Here is a 24,848-nt window from a genome sequence, read left to right as displayed (position 1 = left end):
TTCTTTATTTTAGTGAAACAATGTGTAGGTGGGATTCATAGTGAAAAAATATTTCAAAATGGGAAAATAAGAGTCGAGCAAATTGTCAAACTAAATTGAGTTTCACATTTCTCATGCTTTTATGGGCAAAAAATAATAAATTAAAACTAGAAAAAATATTTTCAATAAAAAATAAAAATAAAAATAAAAATATATTAAAAATAAAACCAATCCCATTTTTCATGGAAAATAACTGATAAAAAGCATAAATGTTGCAATAAAATTGTGATATTTACATTTTAATGTAAATGTCATGATATTTTTCCATTTAAAACAGCAAGCCAATATATTGTATATTTTCACAGTGAATTGCCACGTTTTGAGCTTTGGCGGCTTTGCCACGTAAGGGCTTGGGTGTCAACGACCCCACCCGGATATTACCTGCTTTGGCAGGGAACTTCGTCATAAAAAAAAAAGATTTTAATTCATGGTTAAAGAATTGGACTCAAATCCAAATATATAAGAGAAACCATACCCGGATCCGACAAGAACTATATGAACCTGACCCAGTAAAATAATGATTTTTATCATTTTTACATTGAAAATTTTTAGGTCACAATCGGAACTCAGGTTGGGCCCGGGTCTGGTATAAAATTTCACAAACTATACCTGGGTCCATGTATTAATCAGACCTTCGGGTCCGGACTCGGGTCTTCTTATTTGTCACCATACCGGAACCCTATAGGGTTTGGTCCGGGTCAGGGTAAAACCAATCCGTTGACACCCCTAGTTATTACATTCTAAGTGTAGATGACTGAACAATGAGAAGTAGACTCCTGTTTATGGGTTGTTGGGTGAGATTAAAAGTAATTTTAGAGGTTGTGCGAGGTATAGCCTGATTTGTCAAAATTCTTGGTAGTAGGCTCTAATCAAATTTGGATAGCTTAAGAATAATAAAAAAAAGAACGTCTGAATGATGCAATATATGAAAAAGCCTGTTTTTTGTAAAAACTTGGTTTTGAAACCTGGTTTGTTTGAGAGCTTGAAAACCAGGTTGTGGTGTTTGGATGACAACTTGTTAACTTGCCTTTTGTAACCTGATTAATGGATTTGTGTTTGGAAGACAAATAACTCAGTTTTGTGATTTTTTTCATCAAAATAACTTTTCAGATTGCCTTTTTGAAACAAATGCATACATCCAAACAACAAAAGCTACTGACGAGATTGTACATTTTTTTTCAAATGCTCCCAACTTACTAGGAAAAATAATTTGAAGAAAGACAACAACAATAACTTGCTCATTGTCCAGATAAGATATCCTTGAGCTCCTGTCAAGCAGTAAAAGATAGTTGGTAATGTACCATACAACTTTCAATCTTGGTTAAGTTTATTCAAACTCAATGCAAATGGTGGGATAACTAAATGGGTTGATACCCAAAACCTGGTTTAGATTAATGGGTATAGGTAGAACAGGTATCCAATCCATATTTGACTTTGTTTTCTACCTATATACCAGAAAATTGATACCCGATGATACAGGTGGAATGTCATTTAGTTGTGGATGTATAGAATGACAGTCTTAGTACAATCCAAGGGTCTCGAGTTTGAATCCTATCATGGGTAGTCCTAAACCTTGGCTTGAATTATAGGAAAAAGCAATGTTGAAAGAATTGTCTCGGGTCATGAATCTTTTTCCAAACGATTCAGGTGAATCGAGCAATACGGATTTGGAGCTGAATCAATCTAAATCGGCCAACTTTTAACCAGGGAAAGACACATCAAAAAAAATTATTAAAACAATATTTAAAATTTTTAAAAACCATTTTGACCATTTTCAGATTTTTTTAAAAAATTTGCCAGGGTTATTTGTGTCTCGATTTTCTGCTGAGGCCGACACCCAGAACACTGGGAAAAGAGAAAAAGAAAGCAAAGAAGGATGGATTAAAGTTTGAAGGTTGGCATTAAAGCCAAATGAAAATAGAGGCAAGAAACAAAATTAACGTGGTTGGGCTATAATGAGCCTACTCGATGGGAAAAACTCTCATTTCTCTCTTGTATTATTCAAGGGATGTCAATATATATATATATATATATATATATATATATATATATATATATAACAAAAGATGAGATTTGTTATCCAAGAACATTTCTAGGCAACGTCTTCAACGAGTGGATAATCTTGCTCCTGATATGATTTTCTTCTGATTGATTTTGTTTTCTTTATCTATGGTTAGCTGAACGTGTATCCTCCCTTATCTGCAAGTTACTGTTTTCCTTTTCTTTACCAGCAATAATATCAGCTCCACTTTTCGATTTGGCTTGGTGAAAACATCGGCTAACTGTTGTTGAGAGGGAACAAACTCTGTGATTAATAATTTATAAGCAACTCTTTCATGCACATAATGATAGTCAACTAGAATATGCTTAGACCTGTTGCGGAAAACATGATTAATCATCATGTATAGGGCACTGAGATTGTCACAGTGAAGAATTGGAGGATCTTTCAAGAAAACTCCAATGTCTCTCAAGATAAATAAAATCCGATTCACAAGAAAGCGGTTTTTATCTCACTCAACAGATGACAGCCCAAGAAAGAGTCGAAAAATCTTGCTGAGTACATCAAAAAATTCAAGGGTGTTTTGTGATAATTTTGGTGTCATTGGCAGTTGAAGACTAAGAGAAGGTCTTTTGGTTATTGCAGGGACTCGAGCAAGGCTATGAGCCATTTGTCTCATCAATGCTCAGGCCCTCGGTTCCTCCTTATAAGAAGGTTGTCTCTCTCCTTCAAAGCTAAGAAAATTGCAATCACTTCAAAACTTATAGTCAACCTTAAGTAGCTCACTATGGTGAGTGAAAACAAGGAAAGCGTTGAGGTGGCTATCCATGTTTTAACTCTCGAGGTTGTAGATTCGTTCAAAGTGGAAGTCAGCAAAACCAGCGAGAAAATTAGTCAAAGAAAAAATGGCAACGCAACTCCAATGCTTTTGCAAAAGGCGAGTCACCCGAAAGTTAAAATATGAGAATGTGACTTGTCAAATATGCAATAAATGGAATCACTCGGCTATAAATTGTTTTAATCGATTTATTCATTCCTTTCAAGTTGAGGATATTTCCTAAGCACTTATAGCTATGAATGTTTCAGATTCTCAGGATTCAGAATGGTTTTGCAACACCTCAATTTTTAGAACCCGAAAAATGATATATTTTTTTTTGAAATACTTTAATAAATACAACGAAAAAACTCAACAAGTTTTAAATTTGGCATGCTACTTTTCATAACAATTCATAACCATACGATTGCAAAAATTTAAAAGAAATAAATTTCAACATCATAAAATAAATCAAGTTCACAACCATTCATAATTAATTATATTTATCTTTTAAAATAAAAATTAATTAAATAATCAGAGTCCAAAATTTTCAAAGATATAGGAAAGGTAAGATCGGTCGCCGAGGCAACCTCATGTCTTTGCATGCAAGCATCTAAGTTCTGATTTTGTAGCAATTATCAAAAGAAACAATTTCAAGCATAACATGACATCAAATCAAACAAAATGAAACATACTTACAACGATGGTGGTCAGCTGGACGAGCTTTAAGCTATACTTTCCTTGTGATCTGATATCAAGTTGTAACACCTCAATTTTTATAACAAAAAAAAATGGTAGAAATTTTTCTTTTTTGAAACCCGTTTAAATATTTAACAAATAACAACAGAAAAACTCATCGGGTCTAAAATTTGGTGTGCTACTTTACATAATCATTTGCAATCCTATAATTGTGAAATTAAAACAAATTCAAACATCCATACGATAATAAAAATCAAATGTCTACAATTAATTATATTCATCCTTGAATGAAAATTTAAGAATTAACTAGAGTCCAAAATGTCTTGAAGGCAAAAGAAAGGTAGGCTTAGTCTCCATCACAATCTCCCGCCTTCGTAGGTAAGCATCTACTCACTTCCTAAAAAATATAAAATTATATGGGGTCAAACATAACATGTCTCAGTAGGGTGAAAGATACTAAACTCATAAAACAAAATACAAAGTAGAAATTTTATAAGACTTTACATAATTTAAACTAAAAATTTACTGAAATACTTGCACAACTGGCATGCATATATAATTTGCTAAATTAAATAAGTATGTATCAATTCACTCGTCCAAAACAAATAAAATGCATGTGCAATTAAAATGCATGAAGTTACCAAATACAGAAATCATTGAATACATGCACACATTTTTATCTTTAATTACATGTTCTTTCTTAAATGATGCATGCAATGCCTAACTAATGCACATACATCTTAAGTTATCATTTCTTAGCCCCGCGGGTACAACACAGGCATAAACCTGGTTCAAGGTTGTGACTCAGACAGTGTTTTACATATAAAGGTGACTTTGCCTTGGTTGGACACCTTTCATAAATACTGGGTGCGAGACGACATGAGCGTGAGAGACTCCTAACACCACCAACCCGATACATCAGACTTTTATTCATGAATTTCTTACCCTCTACGCTGCAGTCTATTATAAAGGTTTTCTCTATCTTTGTGGGTGTAAAGGATGAACATTTCGTGCTCAAATAGAGTTTTACGAAGCTGGATGTACTGCTTGCCCTATTTTTGCAAGCCCTTACTTTAATGTCGCATGTTATACTTAATTATTTTAATGGCTTACATGCAACATCATGATTGAATCCGTTATAAGGATTCAACCACTTTTTAGGTAATGAATGCATTCTTTGAAGCATTGCATTTGATTGCATATTCATTCTCATGTTTTAGCTAACACATATGCATGCACATGAAAAATACGATAAGAAAACATAACTTACATGCATCCACATAATTACAACATCAATATCACGATCATCATCATCATAACATGATCAGACATGCAACCAAAAATAATATTTGTAAATAAATAATGCACTTTGCATTTTGGACCCTTCGGTCCCTTAATTAAAGCGTAGCCCCTTTTTAGGCAACATGTCTAATCTTTTCAACATTCATTCATGCCTTAGAGTTGACAATCATACCCTGCATAAAATTTGACCTAAATACACACACACATATTCTACATGCTAATCATAAGAAAAAAATTATGAAAAACATATACAAACTACGTAAATGTCAGGATTCAGTCCTTAAACCGACTCTAATTTGTGAAACACTCAATTTTGCCTGACTGTTAAAGAAAATTTTGTGAGCTTTCCATAACCGCAAATCATTCATAAAAATTCCTTGATATGAGAGAGTTACAAACGTTTTACTACAAACATATCATATTCTGTTTTGACTATCACAAAACCATGCGCATTCTATGAACAGAGCCCAAAAGTTAACAATAGGTGTGAACTTTTATTATCTTTTCAATGCAATAAACCATTAATCAAAACTCCTTCAGACGAGAGAGTTATGCACATTTTATTGATCGAATGTCTGGTCGAAAAACGGTAATATCAGGTCTATGCATTCGAGCGGGGTCAAACTGGTTCACCCGAATCCATACATCCATATTTTTTCTTATAATTTAACTCAAAAAATTAAATAAAATTATACCTATTAATTCATCATAATTCATATAAGACAAATCTATTTTTCCTCAGCCCTATTGGCTAGAAAAATAGACCAGTCTCACACGTTCCTTATTTTCTCAGAAATTAATTCGGTAAAATATACAATTAAATAACTAACTCATGGAATTTCTCTATAATTAAAAATAAATAAAATAAGCAAAAATCATAAGATATACTCATGCACATATTCTACCAACTATAATTAAATATTTCATGATCTAAATTACGAAATTCACAATTTTCCTAAATTTACTATTTTCTTTTCTGAAGAACCCGATATGACTAAATCACAATATCTCAAAATTTTGACCATAGAAATCCACCAAATTTTTATAGAATGTCTAGAACAACATACTCTACTAACCCAAATTAATAATTGCAGGAAAATCATGGCATAACTTATGTATTTTAAAAATTTATAGATTTCTTTTCTAAGAAATCAGTTTTTGAGTAAAACATGTTTTCAAAAAGGGTTTTCTCTCATAAAACCATTCTTTTTCCATAGTATGACAACCCTAAGCCAAACCCACATATGTGAGGATTGGTTTAGGGTCTAAACTTATGAAAAACCCATGGAATTCGTGCTGTAAATTTCGTTTCACAAGAGAAGTATAGATCCCTCTACTTTTTGTTGAAACATTTGCTCCTACGCGAACCAATGAGTCTTTTCACATGATTTGACCATTTTATGCACGTTACAAACATGAGAACAACCTCCTAACACCTCTTTGAACCATGTAGAAGCCTCTTTTGTAGCTTAAAGGGTGAAAACACCACTAGAGAGAGATTAAAAGGGAGTAAAATGAGGGGGGGGGGGCATGAACCTCTTCTCTCCTTATATAGGTTCTTGAATTAGGTCAAGGGCTGGGATAAATCCTAGTCCTTGATCTAAATCAAGGGTACTTACTATATCTCAAGCCTACCCACTTTCTTATTCTTTTTTTTTTATTTATCTTATTTTTTTTATTAGCTAATATAGCTTAAGTACTATATTATATATTCTATATAGTGTATAATATATAATATCTAAGCTATAGGGAAAGGGTTGGTTGATCCCTCTATAGGAGCCAAACCTTCAATTTTGCAAACTTTAGCAACTTGCTTGCTTGGCAAGCAAGTTGACTAATTCAACTCTAATTTTTTTTCTTTCCTTTCTTCTTTCTACTCTTTCTTTCCTTCTTTCTTCCATGGTCCAGCCCCATCTAATGACCTCTAAGGTTGGCGCCATTCATGGAAGACCTTGTTTTACAACAAGGCAAGTTTTGACTTTTTCAAAGCTTGCCTTGTTTTTTGGTAAGTCTTATTTTAACATTATTTTAAAGTTTATTTTTTCTTTTTATAATTTAAAACTTTAAATAGGACGCCACATAGGATGAGACAACTCACCTATGAACTCTTACAATTTTATAAATCTTAGTTAATTTTTGAAATACATTCCATTAAATTCCAACTTAATTCTATTTAAATTTATTTTAAATTGAAACAAGTTTTTTCTAAATGAACTTGTAATTCACATGAAATGTAAATACATGAAATACAAATTGAATCTAGCCTAATTAAGTTTTAGTAATTACATTCTCAAAGTCATAAATATTTAAATTACTTATTTTAATTAATTTTTCTAAGGTAAATTTGAATTTTAAAAGAAACAATTTAAGAAAATGTACTTTGAATTTTCTAGAAACCCTAGGCATGTAGGGGTTATTTTCATACATAATTTTTTTTCCTTAAACCCTACAAACCCTCCAATGCATTCTTTTTAGCTAAAAATTAAGAATTTATTTTAGCACATAATAAGAAAATTAAAAATATTAAGGAAAAGTCTAAAAAAATATCGAATATTACAGGTTTCCCGACACAAGCACTACCTCGCATATGACAGGTAGCTTGAGTAAGCTTTTTAATTCAAAACCTAATTATGGTTTAGATTCTATTATGGTGAGAAATAACCATAACCTGCTCATTACTCATGTTGAGGAAGCAAAAATCGACTCTAAGTCATCTCCCATTATTCTTAAAAATGTTCTATGTGTTCCTCAAATTACAAAGGACTTGGTTTCCGTTAGTCAACTCACTTCGGACTTACCCTATATTTTTTGAATTTTTGTCTATTGGATGTGTGATAAAGGACAGAAGGACAGGTCAAACAATGGCGTCGAGGAGTAAGAGAGGTGATTTATATACCTTAGCAGAAGGTCATGTTGCATTTTTCTCTAATAGATTTAGAAGGATCTCAAAAAATAAATGGCATCAACGGCTTGGGCATGTGCAGATGAGTACGATTCGGTACCTTCATCAAAGGAAGCTCATTGAAATTGATTCAAAGAATAAAGATTTTGTGTGTCCTAGTCGTCAGCTTGGAAAGTCATGTAAACTTCCATTATTTCATTCTGATAATTCATGTGATAAACCTTTTGTTAAAGTTCACTCAGATCTATGGGGACCAACTCCCATTTTATCACATAAAAATTATAAATATTATATTGTTTTTGTTGTTGATTTTAATCATTTTTCATGGATCTACCCATTAAAAAGGAAATCAGATTTTTTTAATAGTTTTGTGCATTTTCACAAAATTGCTAAATGTTAATTGGCTATTGACATTAAGATTTTTCAGTCAAATGGTGGAGAAGAATATATTGATACCAAATTTATACAATTTTTAGATGATCTTAAAATTAAACATTAGATTTCTTGCCCAAAAACTCCGGAGCAAAATGGGGTCTCAGAGCGAAAACACTGAACTATCACTTAACATGGCCTCACTATGATGTTTCATGCTAATCTACTTAAGCGATATTGGGTGCTTTTACCACAATAGTTTTTTTAATAAATAGATTGATGTCATCTTCTCTCAACATGACTTCACCATATAAAAAAACTCTTTGGAAAAGATCCTGACTACTCTAGCCTTAGGGCTTTTGGTTGTCGTTGCTTCTCATACCTAAGAGACTATGCAAAAAATAAATTTGAGACAAAATCTTTGTTGTGTGTCTTCACTGGTTATAGCATTAAATATAAAGGATACAAAGATTTTTTATCTCTCAACACGTTGTCTTTGATGGGAATACATTCCCTTATGTGAAACCTGCATCTCTTTATGATATTAGCAATGTAGAAGGTAAGGCCACATCCTTTCGTGACTGGGCTGTTAATAATGATCATCATTGATCTAATGAATTCACAGTAAGGGATGTTGATACAGACCAAAATAGCAATATGCCCAACATTGAAGATGATGAATTTACCTACCAGCGTGACAAAAGGAACCGATCCAGTTTTGAAAATGAAAGTGTAGAACTTGACGTCATAAATGGGTCTCATATTACTCATGATGCTAGGCAACAAAACATTGACACCAATGAGTCACACCAGAACGGCTCACCTGATGATCATCAACAATCCGCTGAGCACCAGTTGATTACAGATGAGGAAAGCGCCTCAGGCAATGTTCCTCCTGATATGAATGCTACTCTTAATGAAAACCCAACTCCCTTAAATTACTCCATAGTTACCAAAAGTATGTCTAGAGTTTTCAAACCTAATCCAAGGTAAGCTTTGATCCATGAAGTTGAGACTAAGGTTCCAAAAGAACCAAAAAATATTTGAGCAGCTTTAGATTATCCTAGATGGCACGCTGCTATGCAAGAAGTGCTTGAAGCTCTTACTATTAACAAGACTTGGGATCTGGTCCGACAAGTGTCAAGCATGAACATAGTTGGTTCTTGTTGGGTTTATAAAACCAAACTAAAATCAGATAGAACTTTAGATCGTCTAAAAGTGAGACTAGTTGCTAAGGGTTTTACCCAAGCTGAAGAGATAAACTTTTATGAAACATTCTCTCTTGTTGTATGACCTAGAAGCATTCATAAGAATGGTTACGGTAAAAGGATGGGAGCTAAGACAACTTGATGTAAGAAATGCTTTTCTTCATAGGAATATAAATGAAACTGCTTTCATGAATCAACCCCGTGGTTTTGAGGATACTTCTTTCATGTTAGCAATTTAAAGAAGGGTTTGCACCGCCTAAAACAAGCTTCGCGAGCCTGGTTTAACATAGTTTTTTTTTTTAGTGTTGCCGATCTGTCAAGGTTTGTTCAACGTCAAAATGGGGAGACCATCATTTTGTTGATTTATGACTTTTGCAATGTTTCATTTTAAAACTTAGAAAAAAATTTGCTATGAAAGACCTTGGTCAACTTCACTATTTTTTGGGTATTGAAGTCTCACACACCAAAGGTCTTTTCCTGTGCCAAATGCAATACGCTCGGGATCTTTTGGAATGTGCCAATATGCAAGATTGCAAACACTTGTCCACTCTCATGGCATCCAAAATTTCAAATGAAAATAATGCAGCCTTTAAAGACTCAAAACTCTATCGAAGCCTTGTTGGTGCTCTTCAATACTTGACAATATCACGGCTTTCTTTCAATGTCAATCAGTTTATGCATGCACCAACCATTTCTCATTATCGGGTGGTAAAGTGCATTATCATATATGTCAAAGGCACGCTAGACTTTGGTTTGAGGTTCCTAGCCCAAAGTACTTTGGATCTCTATGGTTTTTTAGATGCTGCCCGACGATCCACATGCGGTTTTTATACTTTCGTCCGAAGCAATTGTGTTTCTTGGAGCGCCAAAAAACAGAAGACCATTGTCAGGTCCAGTATTGAGGCAGAATACTGGTCTATGGCCTTTGCCACTACGGAACTCACTGGGTTTTGAACCAGCAAAGTCCCAACACAAGGTGACATATGCACTAGCTACTTACCAGACAAGCGGACGTTGGTCTATCAAGCACATAGTTACTAGGCACTTGTACAAAAACAGAAAAAGGACAACTACAATCCTCAACACAGTCAAACCTATACTTTCCCCAGAAGGATGGGAATACCCCATTACGATGAATATATAACAAACATAACTTGTGCATAGTAAAAGGGGAAATATTGCTCATCACCTCTATTTCTAACAGTAACATATATCGATCAAAATTTCTTCTGATCAACACCTCAAAAGGCTATTATTCAGTTGAAATCATTTCCTAACATGTAACACCATTCAAGCATCAACACATAACAGGGGGGATGTCACTTACAGCCACAAGCAGTGGCGGAGCCAGGAGTTTTTCGTTGGGTGGGCAGACTTCGGGTCTCGGGGACAATGCTATGGTCTTGAAGGACAATCCATTTATTCGGATCAATGGCGGAGCCAAAAAAATTTCGTTACCGTTCGTGAAGAGATAAAACTTAAATAAGCCTTTGAATTATATTGAAATCGATTGGTTATCAATGTAAAAAAAAACCCAGCAATATTTATCACAATATACTCAAATCATTTGAGATCTGTCTTGCATACATTCAGCTCAAATAAACAACAAGGAACTGCTTTCCAAAAGCAGTTTCTAAAGCTTAAAACGCACAATCCAGAACCCGGTTGAATGCAGATTAGAACTCGGGGAGTGACAGACGCTGGTCCAGATTAGGTGGAAGCTTAGGGTGTATGTGATACCGCTGCCACGGGAAGACATAAACGTGTCAGCACCACTTGCTGATCGCTGTCCTGGGCGAGTGCTCGCCACCTAAAACAAACTGCATCTAAATGACAACACACCACAGACAATAATATCCAGAACAGGTCAAGTCCAACACTAACAATTTTTCAATTCCAAGCATGCGTTATTGATCCTCGAACAGATTGCTGGATTAAAAGTAAACATACACTTAATTTCTGTTTGTCACACACCAGACAAATTAAAACACACATAGCGGTAGGCATTAGCATACAAGAGTTGAAATCAGATTCTTTGCTTCTTTACGAAATATCGCTGGAGGCACAATATTTTTTTTTTTCGGTTTCAAATTCTGGGGTGGGCGACTGCCCACCCATGTCCACCCCTGGCTCCGCCACTGGCCACAAGAAACAAATCAGTAAACTTACTTGGCAACCTAGCTTACTAGAGAAGAAATTTCAAGCTCACTTCTTCTTTGGGCACATGCAGCTTTACTTTGCTGAGAGCATGCTCAAACGACTTCCATAAACTAGCAGTATCCTCATCACATACAACTGCTTTAAGACCTTTCATTTGCATAACTGATATAGGTAGTTCGCTCACACCTAAACACCACCTCATATCAATTCTTTTCAAATGCTGTAGTTCCCCGATGTCGTCGGGGAAGCTCTCAATGTTTGAACAGTGAGCCAGATCCAAAAATCTCAGGCTTCCAAGTTTACATAATGAATCTGGCAGGCCTTCCAAACCCGTACATGAGTGTAACCTTAGGACCTCTAATCTGCTTAGCGTACCTATTCTATCAGGCAACTCAATTAGATCAGGACAGTTTGTCACGCTCAGTTTCTGCAGATTGGTAAGGTTGCATATTTCAGGAGGCAATGTATCCAAACCATTGCAGTAGTCTATTTCTAGTTCTGTCAACATGGGAGAGATGTTCAGGATATCCCAGTCACTATCTTGGCTGACCTCACAAAGCACCATTACAAGCTTCTGTAGGCTTGGCAATGGTTCTGAAAACGTAGAAATATTGGGGACTGATATCCTCTCCAGCCTGATTCTTCGGAGATTCTTCAGAGAACCTAACGTGGAGAGCTCACTTAATTCTGCACGATGCAAGCTGTGATTTGCAACAATCAAAACCTTGAGATTTTCCATTTTCTCCAAAAATGGAGGTAAGCAATATGACTTTGCTGAGAAATTCAGGATCAAAACTTCAGCACGAGGGAGCACCATATCAGGCCAGCTCCCGGGACCCATTTCACCTGAATAGACATCAAGAGAATTATAATTTGTTATTTGCATTTGAAAACTCAACAATATTAGGTGTAGGTTACTCATGCTTACCACTGTGTATAGAAACAATCTGAGCTAGGGATGCTTGACCTTTTGGTTGCTGACCAATTTTAGGAAAATCTCTTGGGCTCATGATAAGCCTTGTCGGTTCGTGGCCACCATTCGATTGGCTGGTATAGATGGCCAATTCCCTCATCAGATCATGTTGAAAAACAAAGAGGTCACTAAAGCTTCCATCTCCATCTCCAGACTCGTTCCTGGTGAGAAAATAACAATCGCGCTTAGTAGAGAAGAATTCAAATTTCGATCCTATATAAAGCTAGATACATACTGTGTTCGTTCAACAAGCATGACAAGGTTTCTGCTGGCGAGTTCAAGCAAAGCGACATAAGCATCATCTTCACTTAGGCCATGGATTTCAACCCACATGTCAATGATAGAGGCAGCATGTATCTTTTCATCTTCAGGAAAGGAACCCAGGTCCATGAAACACTCTTTAAGTACCTTATTCAAGGGAATTAAGCTGGTGCTTAAGCAATCCAGGAGATCTTTGTGCTCCTCAAAGATTTGGCTTCCTTGCAGAAGCATCTGTGCGGTCTTACGCCATTTCCTTGTGGGTTCCTGCCTCAGTGAGCCTCCTATGACTTTTAGTGCCAATGGGAGACCTTTGCAGTATTTCACTATCTGCAATGTGACAGATTGTATACATCATCTCTTTTGAAAAACACGAGGGACAATACATAAAATTAATGTCTCAAGTTCCTGAATTCATAAAACTGTGATTTTATGGGTATACATGTAGGTGTATAACTATATACTGATCTGTTATTAATGTCTATGAATTACATGTAAATGATTGCATGTAGAGAAAAAGATAGAAACTACCTAAATATTTTATCTAGTCATACCTGCTCCAACTGTTCCACCAGCTCAGGGTCCAGTTTATCAAGGGTTTGATCGGGGGTAAAAGCTGAGTGACAGAATAGGTCCATGGCTTCTTTTGGTCCCAGCATTTTTAAAGGGTAAACAGAATCAATCAGTTTGAAATTGATTCTAGATGTGACAAGCGTTTTTAAGCCAATGTTTCTGAACAAAAGTTTCTTGAGTACTGCTTCAGACCAAACATCATCTAGGACCACTAGGACAGGTTCTGGCTTTCTCTTGTTTAGATTGTCTGACAGCTGATTAATTGCATCATCCTCATTTGGGAAACAAGGGATATAACTGGCATTGACCAACCTTGCCCATAGTTTCTGATAGATCTCTAACAAGTTGGGAGTGTCTGATACCGTAACAAAAACAATCTCTGCAAACTTGGCTGGAAATGTAAAACAAATAAAGCAATTAGCATCACTGACATTCAGTGTCCAACTTTTGCTTCCTTATTTGAAGGAAAACAAGTATCAATAAATTGCAGAGGCAAACTATTATATTCATCTTTCACTGGCACGAAGAAAGAAGAAAATTAACTCTTGAGTATAACAAATAATTTCTTCTCATATCAACCTAATCTTAGGATCAAGATTCTTTATAAGCATTAGCAAATTCAACATTATATAAATACCTAAAAGCTCAATTTTTTGAGATTTTATTCAATTGATGGGGAAAGGGGTGGGGGTAGCTTAGATCCATATCCAATTTTTATGATTTTGGTTTTCATTTTCATTTTCATTTTCATTTTTATATCTCCATTTCTTCATAATGCCATTTACATCTTTTCTGAAGCACACAATGTTCCCACTCTTTTATAATTGACTAACATAATGGTGTGACACATTACTAATATGTGCATGCATGCATGCACACACACATGCACATGTACTGATGTACATATATGTGAAAGCTATCAGAGTAAACCTACATAACTCATATCTAAGACATTCAATTGGATGCATGTGTGAGAAAAGTGGAAAACAGAGGAAAGAAATGGAAATTGTACCTTGAACTGCCTCATCTTGACAGAGCTTTGCCACTAAGGTTGTCTTCCCGCATCCTCCAGGAGCACATACTCCAAGCACAGACACATCTGTACTGAACAAGGCCATCTTTAACTCTTCCAAGGGGGCATGTAGGCCAAAGATTTTACTTGGAACTTCAGGCATTGCATAACCAGAGCAACCCATGCTTCCACCATGAACATTGGAACCTATACTCAAGCTACTCAATTCTTTGTACAAATTCTTTGCTTCTAACATAATCTTTTTGGTATTTACAAATATTTCAGTTTGCATATTCATATTTGCAAATCTTAGCAACTGTTCATCTAACTTCATTAATTTCTTGGCATATATGTACTTCTTCCAGATTTTCCAAATGGGCAGCTTGGAACACTTATAGATCAACTTCTTGCCTTTATTCAAAAGATGTAATAGTTGAGCCATGTCCTTTTGTCTTTGAAGTGTTGAATCATCTTCCAGTTTGCTATCTCTTAGTTCCGCATCTAACTGTTTAACCTCCTCTACTCTTAAGGATTCCAGAGTTTCTTGTACCCGATCAAAGTACACTTTAAAGTCCATAGCAATATTCTTCTCCTCCAAAATAGCTTTTAGTAATTCTGCGACCACAGCACCTACTACTGCTCCACTAATTAAATCTGACATTCCAGCATGGATGTTAGATAAGAACAATTAATAACTGTAACTTCAAAATGGAGTAAGAATGACTGAATGAAATGCTCTAATCGTGTCTTTAAGCTCCAATAATTGGTCCAGGCACACCCACCTTCGTTCTCACTATTATTTCACCAAATTTCGACAAAAAGAAGAACTTCGATCCTTCGACTGTAATAATCAATGAAGCCCTCTGTCTTCTTACCTGTGTATCTCCCGATCCTCTTATTGAAAAAGACTGAATTTTGGCAAAACACACACAAAATCACTCCAGCAAATTTACAGAAACAACTGCTGATAAGTGTAACAAGAGTGTTGTTAATTTGCATCTTGAATTCTTGACTCATCAAGTTATCTAAGTATTTCGGCCAAACTAAACACATGGATAAAAAGGATGAGTGCAACTAAAGTTGGAGTTTAGCCACAGATATATATCAATTTAATAGAGCTAGAACCATAATCATCTTGTCGTCCAAAACCAATGGAATCATACATCACAAACCAGAAAAAGGAGGAAAATATGGAGTTTCGGTATTGAAAAAGCTAAAACAAATGAAACAGCCCACTCTCAAGGCTTAATTTATCTTTGTCCTTATTCTTTTTCTCTCTCCTATCAAAGTTCTAAGCCTCATGGCTCTCTTCTTACTTGAGAAAGGCATTGCAACTTTCTTAATTTATTTCTTTTCATATATGAAGTAAAAGTAGATTTGTGCTTTCTAGAGCTAAAGAAGCCATAAGAGAAAACAAGAATTAACATGTAATGCTCTATTTGGATGTGTTTTTATTTAGTGTTTACAAACATAAATGAAAATACATTTTTTTGAAAAGAATCTTGACTTTATTTATTAGTGATTGTTTGGATCACAAACTATTCAAACTATAATGCAAAAGAAAGTGGATGAAAAAAAAGGCATAAGGAAATTGAAGATTGGGCGCATAGGGATGAAGAATGAAAGGTGGTGGTGGTTTCATGTTGAAGAAGATTGTGTGACAGTGGTGGTGGTAAATGTGATCTTGGTATTGAAGAAAGGAGAAGTGGTAATGATGGTTGTCCTAGGTTGAAGAAGGAGAAGTGGTGTTGGTGGAAATGGTAACGAAGGAGGGGTAGTGGTGGTGGTGACGGTGAACAATGAGCAGTGATGTTACTGTTGAAGAATGGGCTATGTCACATAAGTACGGCTGCAGATGTAGGTGCCATTGTGGGTGCAACATAAGAAATTAAATGGAAATTCAATAAAACTGAAAATTAAATGATAATCTCAAGCTCAACTATGATCTCCTAACTCCTAGGTCTTTTGTCTTTTTATAGATGAGAGCTTCTAACGTTAACAAATTGCAACTTCTTAATTCGATAAGCGCTTCCTAATCTTGATAAATCTTATCCTATCATAATGTGGATCTAACATGATGATCCAAAAGTCAAATATAAATAAACCTAAATAAAAAATAGAAAATGAGACCCATCTAAATTATGTGGATCCGGATCTATCCTACTTTACTCTTGCATCATTGTCTTTGGGTTGGATAAGACTCGCCCCCTCGAGTCTGGTACATACGCTTGTGCTTCTTCCAATTTCTTTCCATTCTACAAATTATGGGTCTGCAACATGCAACGTGAATATGTCCATGTTCCTTAGGTCGAAGGTGTTGAACACAGCCTCCTTTGAGAACCATAAGAAACCTGAGAATGCTCGTGCTAAGCCATCCAGTCTTCTTTTAAGCCCTTATAAAGATCTGGATCAAACAAATCAAATAGATTCAATAGAGGCTTGATCCGAAATAACAAAGCTACACTGGGTTGTTCTCAGATGAGATTTGGGTTGGATAAAGTAGATTTAAGAGGCTTTTGGATTCGGATACAAGGTATGGCTTGAGAGGGATTGTTATGGGTTAGGTCCAATTAGGTTTAGGTACGAAAATAGAAATTGGGTAGGATATGGGAAGGCTCACTATGAAGTGGACCTAAACGATTTGGTTATAGATAAAAGTTAGGTTTGTCTATGGATTCTAAAATGGGTTTTGGAGAATCCAACAAAATAGATTTGGATTCATCACATGGTTTTGGATCCAAATCTTACTTTAGGTTTTGGGAAAGGCTTTGGGTCTGGTTCTGTTGGATACTTATTTAGGTTGGGTCTTATCTACTTGGATTTAGGTAGTTTTAGGGATGTGTAATTGCTTCCCCATTTCCTGATTCAACTTCTCTTCAATATCCAGGGCATATTGAAAAGACACCAATGGTAAACAAGACAGGTCATGAATGAGGTTTCCAAAATCTAATTTGTGACACCAAATCAGCTTATCCGAGCTGGAGTACATTATGAACAAAATACATACATATATAAAATCTATTTTTTATATAACTAGCTTACGGAGCTTATCCGAGCTGGACTGCCTATTCAAACTCAGCTCATTTATTTTTTGGAATGAGTTTGAACCGGGCTTAAACTGGTCAAGCCCGATCCAGTTAGCTCAGCTTGTTGTGCATCCCTACAAAATCCAAGGCTGAAGATCAGAGAATAACACTAAATCCGTTTGTAAAAATCCTCCACAAATGATTTCATATTATAGGGATCAGTTGACTATAGATGCATGTGATCTCTCAAAATCTTGTAATGGTGTGGTTTATAAATAGTGGAACACATAGAAAACATCATCATTTCGGGTGTGAAGATCATGGATGTAGATGGTGCTCACCGAATCGTGTTAAAATCTCTCTTTATCAAGCTAGTTACTCTTTCAGCTAAATCTATATCGAAATTTCATGATCCCACTCTATATTCTGAGCATAGTGGGTGCACTACAATATCTTACATTGTCATGCATTCAACAAAACCTGTCAATATTTATGCAATCTCTTACCTTTGACCATTGACAGGCCATAAAACAAATCCTGTGCAATGTCAATTATCCTATAAATTTTGGGCTTCTCATACAATCCTCCCACAGTTTTACGTTATTTGCTTGCTCGGATGCGATGACCTCAATTCAACAAATGGCTATGTTCTTTTTTTTGGTCCCAATATCCTTTCATGGAGCTCCAAAAATCATAATATAGTGGCACACTCCAGTTCTGACGCTGAATATTGATCAATGGCTAATGCTGCAACTAAGCTTATATGGGTCCAATATCTTCTTCACCAACAAGGAATCATGCATGAGACACTAACTATTCTTTGGTGCGACAATGCCAGTGTAATCGTCCTGTTTATATATCTATATATAACAAACATGTAAAAATTGATGTCCACTTTGTTCGGGACCAGATTGCTAAGCAACAATTGGTTGTTGGCCATTTGTCTCCTTGAGATCAAGTAGTGGATATTTTGACAAAACCATGGCCTTCGAGTTCTGCGGACTAAGATCCAAACTCGAGGCCCATCCTGGACCATTGAATTTGAGGCGGATGTTAATTGTAAGCGAGACGAGTCAGGAATGAGGTTCTCAAAATCTAATCTACAATCCAAGGATGAAGATTCGAATACAGAGAATGACACCAAAGTCACCAAATACAAGGAGATAATATCTAGACCTCTTGCCAAACTGATAGATCCTAGCCAGTGGCAGATCCAGGATTTTGTTTAAGGGGGGCAAAATAATTTCAAAAGCTTAAAGGGGGATAAAAAAATTTCAAAATTTTGCTTAAAGTGGGGCAGAAATTTTTCAAAAGCTTAAAGGAGGGCAAAAATTTTCAAAATTTTGCTTAAAGAGGGGCAAAAAGTTGGAAAAACTGTCTTTTTTTTTTCTTTTTTATTTATTTTCAAAACTTTAGGAGAGGCTCAAGCCCCTCCTGCCCCCCCTGGATCCGCCCCTGATCCCAGCCAGCTCTATAAAAGATAAGATCTATGCCTTTGTAAGAATACTCCCTAAATGACCCCATAATTATAGGAGATCAGTTGATTCTGGAATTGTCTGTATGGTGAATGACCGGAAATAACGATGAAAGAGTAGCCAGTGGTGGTGGGGATGATGGTAAACAAAGGAGGGATGATGGTAGTGGTGAACACAAGTGGTAATGATGGTGAGAAAGTCTTGGTGGTGACGAAACATGTAATGATGGTGGTAGCTGTAATGGTGATGATGGTGAGTTGGTGGTGGTAGATTTGAAGAAAGCTGCAGTACAAAGAAAATTAAGTGCATCTTTGTCGTTTTTTGTTTTTTGCAGAAACAAAAAAAAGAGGCCCTTTGTATTTATATTTATCAAAACTTGCTTAAAAAAGCTGCCAAATCAGACCCTATAAATATGATATATAAGTATTATTTAGTATAACATATGTGTATATTTTTTAAAACCTGGATCACAATGTCCAAATCCAATTCTTATCAAATAAACTAGGTTGACTACATCCATAAGGTTTAATTGAGAAGAAGATACAACCTACAACCATGATTTCTATTACTACAGCGACATCTCTCATATATAAGTACCAAGCTATTTACAAAAACATTCAAACGGGGGTTTAGTTTGGTATCTCATATATGACACGACCACAAAGGAAAAACAATATTAAAATCCAAGTTTAAGCATCCAAACACATAATCCAGCAAGTGCTGAAGTTGGTCCACCATAAAAAACAAAGATCGAGCAAAAGTGCAGAGAATGGCATGCGGTACCAAAAGGAAGGCCAATGATATATCCGAAGACCCTTATCAACAACCAAAAAGCAGTATCAGAACTTACCCTTTCTTTTGTGAGGCATCTACACAGATGACAGAACCAAGAGAAGAAATCGAGCATAAAACTCCTTAGTGCAGATGAACTAATGGAATGCAATCATATATATATATACTCGCTGATGAGAAAGAGTTTAGCAATTTCCTCTGAAGAAGTCCTGCACAGCGATCGAGATGTTGCATGGGAAATCGCCTGATTGCTTTTCGTCCTTGGCCATTAAGTAACTTTGATTGCTTTTCGTCTCTCTCTCTCTCTCTCTCTCTCTATATATATATATATATATATATACGTCGTATCTTTCCCTGAAGGGTGAAGTTTGACCAACTAACAACATGATGTTGCGTGGGAAATCGCCTGACACCCACTGTTTGTGGTTTGTAAAGACACGTATTCAAGGTCCTATTTTTTTCGTCCTTGGCCATTAAGTAACTTTGATTGCTTTTCGTCTCTCTCTATCTATCTATATATATATATATATATATATATATATATATATATATATATATATATATATATATATATATATATATATACACGTCGTATCTTTCCCTGAAGGGTGAAGTTTGACCAACTAACAACATGATGTTGCGTGGGAAATCGCCTGACACCCACTGTTTGTGGTTTGTAAAGACACGTATTCAAGGTCCTATTTTTTTCGTCCTTGGCCATTAAATCAAGCCGAAGGACAATAAGGCTTGCCCATGAGTGTGACACCCGTGAGATTTAAACCCAAACCGTCTGCCTAGCAGCCTAGGTCCCGCACTCTGCCAAATCCCTTGGGGGCGATGAGAGGACATCCTTCCATGTGATCAAGTATATGATATGACCACTCAATCGACTGAACTGAGGACATCCTTCCATGAGAGGACATCCTTCCTTGGAGAAGGGAGTTACATATGAGTTTCACCGTGGACTCTTTTTATGCGTGTCATACATGCCTCTTGGAAATTGCATGAAATTTATATAAAAAAAAAGAAGAATAATGCAAACCAACTTTTAATGGAACATCTATTTCGCCATTTGAGTCATTGGATTAGATTCAACTTAATGGTCCAACGATTTGTTTATTTAATATCCTTTATCGGTTGTTTCAATGTTGACAATTAATTCATAAATATCATTTATGAAAGTTTGAATTTGTATGATGGATCAAATCTAATCTGTTATAAGATTCCAGCATGTCACCACTTATCTCTATCGTGACTTAGATAGAGATAAGTATTGGGTAACGATAAACCTTATCGTTATCCCATCCAATTTTGTGAAGATAACCACAACGTAACAAATATGTGTCATCCTTCTATTTCTGTAATTTGAATTGAATGAAACATTTCTTCTCTTCAGCCTGCGTTGGCTTTTCTTCTAAACTTTTTCTTCAAACTTTATTACTTTAATCTTAATATGGTATCAAAGCACTTCCCATGGCTTCTAAATTGATATTTGTACATCCAGCATAAACCGCGAGATCCTTCAATATCGAAAGAGATTCGTCTATGGAGTCTATTGTTAGCTTATACTTTTTACATCATTCTGACAACCTAAGTAGGTTGTTGGTATCCTAAGTTTTAACTAGAAAAAAATATTCTACATGAAAACACATGACCTTAAGTGCTAAAAATAAGTTAGGGATCATTGATGGAATGGTTTCAAAACCGGATATTCACTCTACCTTATTTGCGGGATGATAAAGATGCAATGATATGGTTCTTTCACGGATCTTGAAATCGATCCATAAGGACATGTCTTAAAAGTGTTATATATGCTGGCACTGCCTTTGATGTTTGGAATGAGCTTCACGAATGATTCTCTCAATCAAATGCACCATGCATTTATCAAATTCAATTTGATATAATTAATTACAAACAACATCATTCACCCATCGTCGTTTATTGTACAAAGCTTAAAGGAACGTGGGATGAGTTAGCTTCATATGTCTCATACCCAAATTGCTCTTGTGGAGCAATAAAAATAATCCAAGACATGCAACAAAGAGACCGCCTTATGCAGTTTTTGATGAAGCTCAATGATAGTTATAGCTCTATCCGAAGTCAGGATCCTTTTGATCGAACATATGTCTTATGTCTCAAAATGATATGCTCTCATTAATAAGGAAAAGAGGCAAAGAAAGATGCGAGTTCTTCCTCTGTCATCAAATGAACACCACATGTTGGCTGTCACTATTGAGCATAAGGACGATAAGAGTGTGAATTCAAGAGTTTCTCAACCAAGATTGCGTCTAAATTGCTCAAGACCCAAGTGTGACTATTGCGATAAGTTGAATCACATCAAGGCTAAATGCTATCAACTTCATGGTTATCCAAATTCAAGTGCAAGAGTGAATTAGACAACGTCAAGAGAGGAGGCTGCCCCACCACAGATCACACTTGAACAATCTAAACATCTCATAACTCTCATGTCACAAGGTAAACCGGAACTCCAAGCCAATCTCGCAGGTAAAACTCTAACTTTTCTATCCTCTTCTTCCTGTTGAATAATAGACTTTAGGGATACTGACCACATAGTTTCTAGCCTAGATTTACTACATTCTCCACAATCTATCATTTGTCCACCAATAGGATTACCCACGGGGCTATCTGCTCCAGTCACTCACATTAGCAGTTCAAACATAAATCCACATATATATCTCATTAATGTCTTATGTGTTTCTAGTTTTAAGTACAATTTGATATTTGTTAGTAAGTTGACCAAAGATTTACAATGTGATATCGTTTTCACTAATGAATCTTGTACTTTTCAGGACCGTCGCTTGAAGCAGACGATTGAAGTGGGTAAAATGCAAAATAGACTTTATATGATTGAAATCCAGAGTGGAGTCGCTCTTTCTAATTTCAGTCTTGCTCATCTTTGGCATTATCGACTTGAACATATCTCAACTTTCCGTTTTCAATATCTTGTTAATTCTAATAAATTGAATTCTTGCAACTTTGATAGAATATGCTCAATTTGTCTTTTAGCTAAACAATCACATCTTTCTTTTTCGAACGGATCCATTAATTCAACATCAACCTTGAACTCATCTATATTGATTTATGGGGCGTATATCAAACTCCATCCCTATCTGGTGTACATTATTTTCTAACCATCGTAGATGATTTTTCTCGCTCTACTTGGGTATACCTCATGCGTTATAAATTTGAAACATTTTTTCTTATCTAAGATTTTTTTTCATGATGAAAACGCAATTTAAAACTCAAATCCAAAAGGTTAGAAATGATAATGGGAGTGATTTTTTTTCAACCGATATGCAGACACTCTTTCGAAATCAGGGTATACTTCATCAACACTATTGTATATATATCCTTCAACAAAATGAAGTGGTGGAATGCAAGCACTGAGACCTTAATATGGCTCGAGCTTTGCGCTTTCAAGCCAATCTCAGTATAAAATTCTGGAGGAAATGTATTATGACTGCCACATATCTCATAAATCGTGTTTTCAGCACAACTCTTAATGGGAAAACTTCACATGACGTTTTATTCCATAAAAGTCCTAATTACCAACACCTCAAAGTTTTCGGATGCTTCTGCTATGCTCACAATATTCATCACTCCCACAAATTTGATAATAGAGTAAGAAAATGCGTCTTCCTTGGATATCCATATGACCAAGTTGCTTATCGTTCATTCGATCTTGAGTCCCATGTTATTTTCACTAGTAGAGACGTGGTTTTTCATCAACATGTTTTTTCTTTCCAATCTGCTTCATGTATGCCATCTAACTCTAGCGAAATTGTCTTACCCATCTCTTCTAATTTTTTGTCAGATGTCTCCCATTCACTCCACATAATTGATCCTCAGAAGAATATATCGATTTCTCAAAATTGTCCAAGTCCATCACCACCTATCCCTTCTGCTACTCCGAGTCCTCTTTTGGCACTCCCCGGATCCGCTATTCCTATTCGACATTCCTCTAGGACAAAAGCTCCACCTGCTCATCTTCAGGATTATAAATGCTATGTTGCATTTTTCTTGCCCCAATCAGATGCTCTGAGCACTCACTAGAAAGGTATAAGATATCTGCTTTCCCATTACCTTATGATAATTTTTCTCTATCGCATAGTGCCTTCTTAGTAGCTCTTACCAAAAATCCTGAACCCCAGACCTTCGCCCAAGCCATAGGGTGTGTTCATTGGCGGGAAGCCATGGCGACCGAAATTCGTACACTTGAAGACAACCATACATGGACAGTTACACACCTTCCACCAGGTAAACGACCAATCGATTGCAAATGAGTCTACAAAGTGAAGTCCAAATCTGATGGGTCAGTTGAGTGTTACAAAGCACATCTTGTTGTGAAAGATTATACACAGGTTGAAGGCCTTGACTACCATGAGACATTTGCTCCCATCGCTAAACTTTTGTTCAGTGCATCTTGGCTGTGGCCGTCATTAAACATTGGGACCTTCATCAGTTTGATGTCAACAATACATTTCTACACGGTGATCTTGACAAAGAAATCTATATGACACTCCTCGGTTTTCATCGACAGAGGGAGCAACGACTTTGTCGGCTCAACAAATCCAGCTATGGACTCAAACAATCATCTCAAAATTGGTTTGCAAAATTTTTAAATTTTCCTAAGAGGATTGATTTTACTCAATCCAGGGTGGATTATTCATTGTTTTCTTGCTTCACAACGCATAAATGCATATTTGTTCTCGTATATGTTGATGATATCATTATTGTTAGAGATGATATTTCAACAATCAACCAACTAAAAGTACTTCTAAATAATGCATTTCGCATCAAGGATCTAGGAGTACTCAAATATTTTTTGAGAATCAAAGTCGCAAGATTCAATAAGGGCATTTTCTTATTACAATACAAATACGCATTGGACATCATTGGAGATCACGAGTACTTGGGAGTAAAGCCGTCAGATTTTCCCATGAAACAATACAAAAAACTTAATTCAGATGAAGGAGAGCCATTGAATGATCCAATTTATTATCGAAGACTAGTGGGTCAACTGATATACCTCACCATTACAAGGCCTGACATAGCCTATTGTGTCAATATTCTAAGCCAATTTATGCATACACCAAGGAGGCCACATCTTGAGGCTACACAGAAGGTCTTGTGTTATCTTAAATTCACGCCAGGTCAGGGCATACTGTTGTCATCCGATAGCAAACTTCAATTGTCTGTCTATTATGATTCATATTGGGCATC

The 24,848-nt window shown here is 35.9% G+C and overlaps 1 protein-coding gene across 2 annotated transcripts; it reads right to left on the bottom strand.

The window, feature by feature from the left end:
• Window positions 1-11,021: 11,021 nt before the first annotated feature.
• Window positions 11,022-19,718, bottom strand: LOC149847874 (putative disease resistance protein At5g66900). 2 transcript variants are annotated; one of them, XM_090006122.1, is made up of 6 exons: window positions 19,663-19,712; window positions 15,187-15,219; window positions 14,312-14,965; window positions 13,281-13,690; window positions 12,424-13,056; window positions 11,022-12,341 (listed from the first exon to the last, which is right to left on the bottom strand). In XM_090006122.1, exons 1-5 carry the CDS (start codon window positions 19,679-19,681, stop codon window positions 12,682-12,684), a joined length of 1,491 nt encoding a protein of 496 aa, XP_089862248.1. In that variant the 5' UTR covers window positions 19,682-19,712; the 3' UTR covers window positions 11,022-12,341; window positions 12,424-12,681. The 2 variants fall into 2 exon arrangements, with proteins under 2 accessions (XP_089862248.1, XP_089862325.1); XM_090006199.1 differs by lacking the exon at window positions 15,187-15,219 and having other exon boundaries at window positions 19,663-19,718.
• Between the last annotated feature and the right edge of the window lie 5,130 nt (window positions 19,719-24,848).

Source organism: Nuphar pumila, chromosome 1, assembly GCF_984573655.1.
Source record: "Nuphar pumila chromosome 1, dmNupPumi1.hap1.1, whole genome shotgun sequence".
NCBI lineage: Eukaryota > Viridiplantae > Streptophyta > Magnoliopsida > Nymphaeales > Nymphaeaceae > Nuphar > Nuphar pumila.
The sequence above is the reverse complement of the archived record's forward strand: the minus strand, read 5'-3'. Positions and strand labels throughout refer to the sequence as shown.